This window comes from Apteryx rowi, unplaced genomic scaffold (genome assembly GCF_003343035.1).
Source record: "Apteryx rowi isolate R43461 unplaced genomic scaffold, aptRow1 scaffold_45, whole genome shotgun sequence".
In the NCBI taxonomy this organism is placed as follows: domain Eukaryota; kingdom Metazoa; phylum Chordata; class Aves; order Apterygiformes; family Apterygidae; genus Apteryx; species Apteryx rowi.
The window spans coordinates 3,611,437-3,620,808 of NW_020450705.1; the positions used below are offsets into that span (position 1 = coordinate 3,611,437).

The 9,372-nt window shown below is 60.5% G+C and overlaps 1 protein-coding gene across 1 annotated transcript; it reads left to right on the forward strand.

Annotated features, from left to right (window-relative positions):
• The first annotated feature begins 4,245 nt into the window (after positions 1-4,245).
• ETNK2 (ethanolamine kinase 2) lies at positions 4,246-8,733 on the forward strand. Its single transcript, XM_026077260.1, has 7 exons — positions 4,246-4,466; positions 5,003-5,140; positions 6,235-6,377; positions 6,519-6,602; positions 7,066-7,241; positions 8,198-8,271; positions 8,653-8,733. Exons 1-7 carry the CDS (start codon positions 4,261-4,263, stop codon positions 8,723-8,725), a joined length of 894 nt encoding a protein of 297 aa, XP_025933045.1. The 5' UTR covers positions 4,246-4,260; the 3' UTR covers positions 8,726-8,733.
• Positions 8,734-9,372: the final 639 nt, after the last annotated feature.

Sequence of the window (9,372 nt, forward strand, 5' to 3'; positions counted from 1 at the left end):
CCACCCTGGGCTGGCTGTAGAGTCCACCTGGCAAGGCTGTACAGCCCACCTGAGGGCTGCTATAGGACCCATCCTATGGGGGCTATAGGGCCTGCCAAGGAGGGTATAGCATCCCCCCCACACACACACTCTGGGAGCAYAGCTGGGGCTGATCAGGTGTGCAAAGGTCTCCAGCACCCAGCAGGCTTTGGGGACCCCTTGGGGGGTTGCTGAATGGTGACTGGGGGTGCAAGCATGTCCCCAGGGTCCCTCGGGGCTGCCGAGGTCGGCGAAGGCAAGGGGGCGGCAGCTGGTGCACCCTGCTCCCCCGGAGTCGCCCCTGAGGGTGCTGCACCCCTGCGCCTGGTGCTGCACAGTGGGGCTGCCGGGTCCTGCTGCTGCAGGGAGTAACTGCTCCCTGGAGCCGGTCCTCGCTGAGGTTACTTATGGGCTCGCACCTTTGCTGGGACCGTTCCCTGGATGTCTGAGTTGGGATGGGAGCTGGGATTCAGCGCCGGGCTCCTGAACAGGGCAGGGCTCAGTTGTCACAAGTTGGCAGGGGTTTGCTGCAGCAGCTGGGAGAAACAGGCTGACACAGAGAGTGGGTCCGCACGGGGTTTGCTGGTGCGTGACACTGGTGTCCCGACTATTTCGCCCTCCTCGCCTCTGCCCCCGGGTACCATGTCTGGGCTGGAAGCGCGAGGCTGGCAGGGTCTGCGTCGTCGGTGGACTCCTGGCAGCGGGCATGGGAGTGGGGATGTCCTGGAGCTGGATGCGCTTAAATGCATGTGTGTGTGTATGTGTGTCCTCTAAAGGCACATGCTTCCCGTGTGCCTGGAGTGTCATTAAAAATGTATTAATAGCCAAGTGTAATTAAATACAAGAAGCTGCAGGAAAACACATATGAAAGGGCAGACGGTAATAGGCAGGAAGCTCAGAGTTAAGAGTTCCTCAGACTGCAAAGTTTTAAGGGCAGGAAGTGTCTTGGGCTCCCTGTTTGTACAGCACCTAGCACAGCAGAGGGCACGGCATGCCTCGCTTGCACTGGTAGCGTAGAGACTTGTATTCATAAAAGACCCCAGCTTTCTGGTATCCAGGTTCTCTCCAGGCACTGGAGGGGGGTCAGTGTTCAGCAGCAGCTTGTGGGTGTGTGTATGTTTTTAATTAAAAAAAAAAACAAAAAAAAAACTTGGGAGTTAGGGGAAAAAACTCCAGTTGCAGTTCCCTTAACTGCTATTGCAAGAGCTCCTCAGGAAGGGATTGGAGCTGTGCGCTGGTTCTCAGCTGGTTCCCATTAGTGTTCCTGTTAGCTTTCCTCCACTCCCTGGAGCGGCGCCCAGTTCACACCACCTAGCTGCACGGTGTCAGCGCACAGCTGCTTGGTGTGACTGTACCAGGCTGCGCTTGTGGCATGTAAAAATCTCCCAGGGATTGGGGCAGGGGGCAGAAGATGGGGGGAAAAAGGGTCTGTGTGCTCCCCCCCCGCCTGCCCTCCAGCCGCGGTGATGTTCAGCCCCCAGTGGGAGAAGATGCTTTTGCTCCAGGTTATGCCCCTTTCCAGGGCTCTGGCTCCTCATCCCTTAGGCTCTGTCCCTGGGCAGAAGCATCTCCACACGGAATAGGCACAGGCGTTTGCCAGTGAGTCAGACAGCCACGCTATCGGAGAAGTGCGCACTCCTCCGTTGCTCATCCTGCGATAAGAAGAGCAGGAGCGATGTGGAGCCAAGCCGCTGCGAGGACTGCAGCGTGGCGGAGGGCTCTGCTCCCTCTTCCAGGACTTTTATAGTCCAACTTTGGCAACCAGGTGCCCTGCGGGGATAGTCCCCTGGCTGCCAGCCGGGGAGATGTGCCGGAGCCTCCCGCACTGCGGAGCGGAGGTGGGAGTGCCTGCGTGGGCCGGGTGCGTGTCTGCGTGCAGGGGAGGCAGCGAGCGTGGCAGCGCTCCGTGGGAGCCCGCGGGGCTGCGCCGGGGACAGCTCTGCGGGAGCCGGAGGAGGAGGGGAGCTGCGATGCTGCGGGTCCGAGCGGGGGCTTGCCCTGGCCCCGCTCCCCTGGCCGCGGTGTTGCACCATGGGGCAGAGCTGCTTCTCTTCAACGCCTTTGCACGGCGCTCGGGTCTCGCCTCGCGTTTAATTGCTGCAAGGCTCCTTGATTCCTCGTGCGTTGTGCAGAGCTGCACTTGCTTCCTCCCCGCTGCTGTGGTGCAACAACGCCGGGGAGGACTCGGACGGCTGGGGAAAGACTTGGATGGCCGGGGAAGGACTGGGCCAGCAGTCACTGACTGCACCTTTGGCACATGAGATCCACAAGAAACATCTCCGGGCATCTCCTGAGCATCCGCGCTTGTTGCTGGGAGCTGGAGGAGGTGCTGTCTCCAAACCAAGAGAGCCCCTGCGTGCATGCACTGACAAACGACGCGCRAGTCTCCAAAATTAATGATGTGGCGTTCAGGGGAGATAAGGCTCCGTAATCCCATTAAACCCTCTGGAAAGGGCTCACTGGGCTGTCGAGCAGCAAAGCAAAACAAAGCAGAGCAAGGACTCGGCATCCGAGGCAGAGCTGAGCGTCTCGGTGTGGAGCCGTCCCCGCTCACCTGCAGCCGACGTGCGCCGCCGCGTGCAGCTTGCAGAGGGTGTCGACTCAAGGGTGCCGCTGCTTTCGCCCTGATGGGCTGTGACAGCTTTTGCCTGCTGCATTTCTGGTCTCTTGGGTCTGGGAGGACAAGGAGAGGAGAGAGCAAAGCATGGCACCATGGCAGAAACATGAATTATCCGGCATGGGAAGAGCCACTGGGGTGCTCAAAAGCTTCAGCTTGTCCCAGCTCCAGGTGAGGCAGCAGCAGCCTTGTGCGAGCCCGAGGGGACGGCGCCTCGGCCAGCGACCGCGGCTGGGCTGCAGCCCCGGCCGCTGCCCGCCCCGAGAGCCGGCACCGCGCAGCTGTGTGACGAGGGGCATTTGTGCCGTCTAACTTTAGGTGTCTAATTCCAGTGCTTTGAGATTCCCTCTGGGGGCTGCATAGGGAGCCCTATATATAGGCACCCTATATAGGAGTGCGAGTTGCTGAGTGAGTTGTCTAAAATTAGACGGCGTGCGTCCCACCCCGAGCACCGCTGCTCCCKCGGCACGAGCCGGCGCTCCCCTCCCGTTCCRCCAGCATCACGTTTGCTCCGTCTTGCAGGACCGAAAGGGGGGAAAGAAATAACGCGAGCGGAGAGGACTCCATKGGGAATGGTAATGCCCGGCCGCAGCCCTTGTCCGGCCCCGTCTCGCGCGGGAGCCGCGTTGGGCGCAGTGCTGCCRAGCATCCTGCTGGCAGCCAGGCAGGGGGCTCCCGTTTGCCCGGCTGGGCGACGGGGACCCAAATCTTGCAACACGCTGGAGGCGATCGGAGTCGCCCCGTGCTGTGCGTGGGGCAGGGAGAGGACCGCAGCCCGGGCTCCCCCGGCACGGGAGGCGACGCCGGCCGCGGGGACTCCATGTGCACGGGCAGCCGGCCAAGCCAGGGCGGCGCGAGAACAAAACTCGCTTTCCATCTGTGAGGAGCCATCAGAGCAATGACAAGAGACGTCCCCAGCAGCGACGTCTCTGCCTATCAGTGACTCCCGCGCGGCCCGGCCCCGCGGGGAGGGTCRGGAGGAGGAGATGGGGTGGTGGTGTTTGCTCTGCCTTGTTTGCTGGGGTTTGTTTTGCGCCAAGTGATTTGCGCTGATTTTTTGGGACCGATTCCCGGGGCGGCTCGGACGCCAAGTGTGCACGCAGTACCTCTAGCTATTCCTGAGCTCCCAGGTGGAAAACAGTGGTGGATTTCCACCCAAACCACGCCGGGCTTTGCCAAGCTCAGGCTTCACACGCGTGGCCCGGTGCAGAGCCCCAGGTTTGCAGGTGAACCTCGAGGCCTCCCGAACTCGTACCGCCTGCCACAGGTGCCTTCTCCCAGCTGCTGCGGGTGCTGCAGCTTCGTGCTCGCTCAAGCCTCTCCCGTAGCTGCGCCTCGAGCCTGTCCCGCAGGAGGCTCTGCCTGGGAAAAAACGGGGCTGAGGGGTTTGGGTTATTCACCCGCTGCCTGTTATCGCCCCGGGCAGCCGTTCGTACCGCTACGAAGCGGGGAAACCCCGTCCCCRAACGCGGGGGACTTGGGGCAGCCTTTGCCCCGCGCGGCTGCTGCCCTGCGTGCCCGGGGAGCGCGCCGCCGTCCCAAACCCCCCCCGCGCTCCTCTCGCCCTCCAGCTTTTCACCGATGGCATCACCAACAAGCTGGTGGCCTGCTACACGGACGAGGACATGGCGGACGCGGTGCTGGTGCGCGTCTACGGCAGGAAGACGGAGCTTTTTGTGGACCGGGAGACGGAGCTGAAAAACTTCCAGGTGCTACAAGCCCACGGCTGCGCCCCCGACCTCTACTGCGCCTTCCAGAACGGCCTGTGCTACGAGTTCGTGCCGGGCATCGCCCTGGGACCGGACCACGTGCGGGACCCCTGCATATTCAGGTGGGGGGGCCGGGGAGGGAGCGTTGCCGCGGGTCGGAGACGCGGGAGGGGAGCCGGCGCGTCTCGGCGGCAGGACGAGGGGTTTGTCCGTGTTTCCGGGCAGCTCTCAGCCTCCCTGCGGTTGCTCCAACCACTTTCCGGGCACTTTTATCTCGGTTTCTCCGGTATCGTTTGCATACACAAATCTGGATGGTGCTGAGGGATAAAAAGGCCAAATTCCCTGGTGATGCCAAGGCTGCAGCAGGTTTTTTGCTGTGGTTTGGTGAATGAAGAGACTGCACAAGAATCTCAGCTTTTATCTAAATTTACCCTGGGAAGGTGAATGCTGCTGTTGACCCAGGCAGTGTCTTGAAATTTTTCAGACACGCAGCTAAAAATGCTGCAGAGAGGAGTTTTAGCTGTCTTGACCCTGAATTTTTAAACGCTGCCCTTGGGGAGCCTCTTTGAGATGCCTCAAACCTGTTCTTAAGGGATGCTGCTTTGGGGGGTTTTGGCACCTGGCCACCTCTTACCTGCGCTTCTGCGGCTTGTTGCAGGCTGGTGGCCCAGGAGATGGCCCGGGTGCACGCCATCCACGCCAACGGCAGCATYGCCAAGCCCATCCTCTGGCAGAAGCTGCACAAATACCTCGCCCTCGTGAAAATGGATCTCAGCCCAAAGGTATCCAACCCCAGGTAAAGGCAGAGGGATCCCAAAGAGCCAGGCTCTGCCTTGGGCATCCGCTGCCCACCCATCTCTAAGTCTTGCTCATATGGGCTCGGGGGAGACAGTCCCGGTTCCCAGGTAAAGCCTTTGCTGGAGTCTGGGATTTGCTAGCAGGAGATTTTGGGAGGGTGTCCGTGCTGGGACCAGCCACACGGCTGCTTTTGGATCTGGCTCCATCAGCAAGCAATCACCTGGCTCAGGTGGAGGGCCAYGGGGAGGCCCGCGGGACGGAGACCTGCATTTTCAGCCATAGCTAGAATAAGGTGAAGCTCAGCCCTTCTCACGGTGGGGATTTGRGCAGCAAAGTTCAGCTAACGGTGGAGGGGATGCTAGAAATCCACTATGGATCGGAGCAGGCAGTCCCTCTTTCAGGCCAGTTCATCCCCTTTTTGGGCGGCTGAGGCCTCGCTGGGAGCTCTGGTTCGCATCAGGTGAGTGACTGTGTCGGCCTGAGCCAGGACATGTTGGAAGGATGCGGGCAGCCCCAAYAGGTGATGGAGGTGAATGGACTTGAGGGCAAGCAAATAATTAACCCTCTGCCCTGAACAGTTGTGGCAGGATCCAGGGCTTTTCTTAGTACTCGCCATACTGCAGGCAGACTTTACCCAAGTCTACCCCTTACATCCAGACAATTAGGTAATCATTAACGAGTGCTTTTCTTGGAATTGAAACTTTGGAGGTTATTAAGAGTACATGTACCCATGAGGAGTCCAAAAAACTCCCGTTGCCCTTGGGTCACTTGGATGCTTCGCTGGTGAGCGCTGGGAGGCTCCTCGTGCTGATTTGGTGAAGCTCGGGGGATGGATGTGGGGATAAATGAGCGGAAAGGCAGGGCTGGGGATGCGCCGTGCCAGCTGCCGCGCAGCGCATCCAAGGAGGCACTGGGTACACCACGCTGAGCCTGGTTTCCCCACCCTGAATGGCCTCATTGGAGCTGCTTTGTGTTACTGGTCAATTCATTTATAAAATGCGTGGAGGGGAGCAGGGGGGAACTCTTCCCCTCTGCCCCCAAAAGAGGTTTCTTGCGAGCAGCGGTGATTCCACCCCCTTTCTTCTTCCCCAGCCTCCATCCAGACGTGCCCAGCCTGGAAGTGCTTGAGCACGAGCTGGCCTGGATGAAGGAAACCCTCTCCCAGCTGGGATCCCCCGTGGTGCTTTGCCACAACGACCTGCTCTGCAAGAACATCATCTACAACAGCACTGAAGGTTGGTGGTGGTGGCTTTGTGCCCCCGTAGGAAGGGGCCTGCCCCCCTGACAGCGTCCTGGCACATGAGCCCRCCAGTCTCGCTGAGGACCACAGACTTGGTCCCCAGCTCCTGTAACAGCTCTTGCTTTGGCTCCTGCAGAGCACGTGCGGTTCATAGACTACGAGTACACCGGCTACAACTACCAGGCTTTCGACATCGGGAATCACTTCAATGAGTTTGCAGGTGAGTTGGTCTCTTCTCCATGGCACCAAAGGCAACCCCCCAGCTCGCAACTGCTCTCCCATGGTCTCCCTGTCCTCAGGGAAGGGAGGATGCAGTTAAATCCTCAATCCTGCTGCAGGAAACGGAGGCAGCTCCTCCCAGGGCTTCGCTTGCTTAGAGCGATGTGCCAGGGATGGTCTTTTCTTTCTTTGGGCCCTGTGTTGTCAGCAGTGRGCAGCCTGAGTGCTGCTAGGACGTGGTGTCTGGAAGAGGCCCACTCTCTTTATTCATGATACAAGGGTTGGGTGGGTTGGCTCAAATCAGAGGATCGCCTGCATTTCCAGGCCTGGACCTGCAGTGATTTCACTCCACTAGTCACGCATGGGGAGAGCCCCTTGGTCACGTTGCTCTGCCCTGGAGAAACCCTCCCCTTCCCCTTCTCCTCTTCCTCCTGGCCATTGCTAATGATGGGCTCTCCTCGCAGGTGTGAAGGAGGTGGACTACCGCCTCTACCCCAGCAAGGAGATCCAGCTGCAGTGGCTGCGATCCTACCTGCAGGCCTACAAGCAGCTGACCCAGGAGGACCAAGGAGGCAGAGGAGCAGTCGTGTCCGAGAAGGAGCTGGAGACTCTCTACGTGCAAGTGAACAAGTTTTCTTTAGTGAGTGCTGGAGGTGGGGAGGAGGCAGCTGGAGGGCGACGCTTGCGTGGAGGAGACGGCCCTCCTTGGAGGGAAGAGGGGGCAAGGGCTTGTTTGGTGGTTTGGAGATGCTGCAATTCTCCACCACATGCGTCAGCTCAGGGGTTGTGTCCAGCAATGAAGTGGGGCCGTTGAGTTGGGCTGCCTCTAACAAGAACTGGCCTCAGGATGGGTTTCCTCTGCTGAGCAGGGGGCTCCTTGCTGCACTTGAGCTGGCGAGGAGGAGGAGATGGTGAAGCCCTGGGCACAGGCACCGGCACTGGGGGTCGAGCACTTCGGGACAAGGGCAGGAGGCTGCTCCAAGTCGGGGGTGCCGAACCTCTGGGCAAGGTTAAAGATAGCCCTGGCCTCCAGCCATCCCACCAGTGTTTGCCAATGGACAGAGTGTCCCTGATCGCTGTAACCTTGGGCATCCCTTCCAGACAACCAAATAGACTGTGTGCAGCCAAACATGAGGAAAATCCTCTTTGGTGAAAGCCAGGGGTAGAAGGAGCCAATGGGTGCCTGTGCTCTGCCCTCCGCCTTTCCCAGAAGAGCTGTTTGCTGAGGTTTCCATGCAGCTGCGGCAGGATCTGTCCCAGCAGCGCTCGATCCCCTCCGGCCAGGGCGTGCGGGTTAGGAGGGACGCGCAGGACAGTGCTGCATCCCAGCCCGGCTGCAAAGGCCGGGGCTGGCGCCGCGAGCACGTTGTGCCGCTGTACAGCACCCCACCTGCTGGGATCCCTCGTCCTGGCTGGGACCAGCCTCTGGAGCGTATAAAAATGCATGTTCGGGCCGGACCCCCAGCTGGCTGGGACTCGGTGTCCTTTCAGCAYGGCCGCGGGAGGTCTGGGACCCGGCCGGGAGAGAGGCGAGTGACTTTCCCGCGGGCAGGGGCGCCTCATGCCRGTTTCTGATCCGTATTTTGTCTCTTGCAGGCGTCCCATTTCCTCTGGGCATGCTGGGGCCTGATCCAGGACAAATACTCTACCATAGACTTTAACTTCTTAAGGTGAGTGAGCTCTGTGCTGCGAGAGCCAGGGCTGGAGGGGAAGAGGCAGCGCTGCGGGCTGGGCCCCGTCCTTGGCCAAAGCAGGGGTGTCCTGCCCCGAGGAAGCAGCATTTTCWTGTCCATGGTACCCAGCAGGGCAATGGCAAATGGCAGCAATTGCTCCATTGCCATCTCCTGTTGCTTTTGACTAGAAGCTCCTGGAAAAGTGACAGCCAGCTCCACTCGGGTCCCATGGCATTTTCTCCCAGCGTGGTCTAGTGTGAAATGGCTGGAGCAAATGGATCCCAATGGTCCCTCCTTGCTGGAGGGATGCTCTGCGCTCAGGAGACTAGAGGCCAGGRCAGGAGCAAGTGTCTCACGTCCATCCCTTTCTCTCGGCAGATATGCAAAGCTAAGATTTAAACAGTACTTCAAGATGAAGCCGGTAGTCACAGCCCTGCAGATTTCCAAATAGCATCTCCGGCCCATGAGACCCTGAGCTATTTTGTCCTTGCTGCGTCCACAGCCCTCGCCTCCCCCTTGCCCTTCCCCGCCCCAGCCGGGGCTGAGGGCAGATCCCGATGGTGGGAAGGGGGAAGAGGATCTCTGACCCAGCCACCGATTAAAGGAGACCCTGGACATACCTGAGACTGGACCATGAGACGCTAAGGAGGACCACGGCCTCAGCGAGGCCCCTGCCTACGCCAGGAAGCCTTACCACCGCCTTAACGCCGAGCCCGGGTGCCTGGCGGGTCCACGCGGCGCTGGCACTACCGCTGCTCGCCTGGCACCCGCTTTGCTCCCTCGATGCCGTCCCCGAGGGGGGGGACGCGGATGCCCCCCGCCGCTCGGCAGCCCCGACCGCCGCAGCCAGCGCTGCCCGGTCGCTTTAGCTGCCTGACGCACACGCTGCGCCCGTCTCGCCTTCGCAGCCCCCTCCGTCCCCTGTCACCCCTCGGTGGCACTTGGCCCCGGGGCCCCTGCTGGGATCTCACCCCTTCCCAGCCTAAAACACCAACTTTCCCGGGGTCCGTCTCGCTTCAGGCCCTCGTGCGCTCTCTGGCCCCAGGAGAGCGTGGGACCCTTCCGAAAGCGGGGCTGGTGCCACTGCAGCCCGGCTCA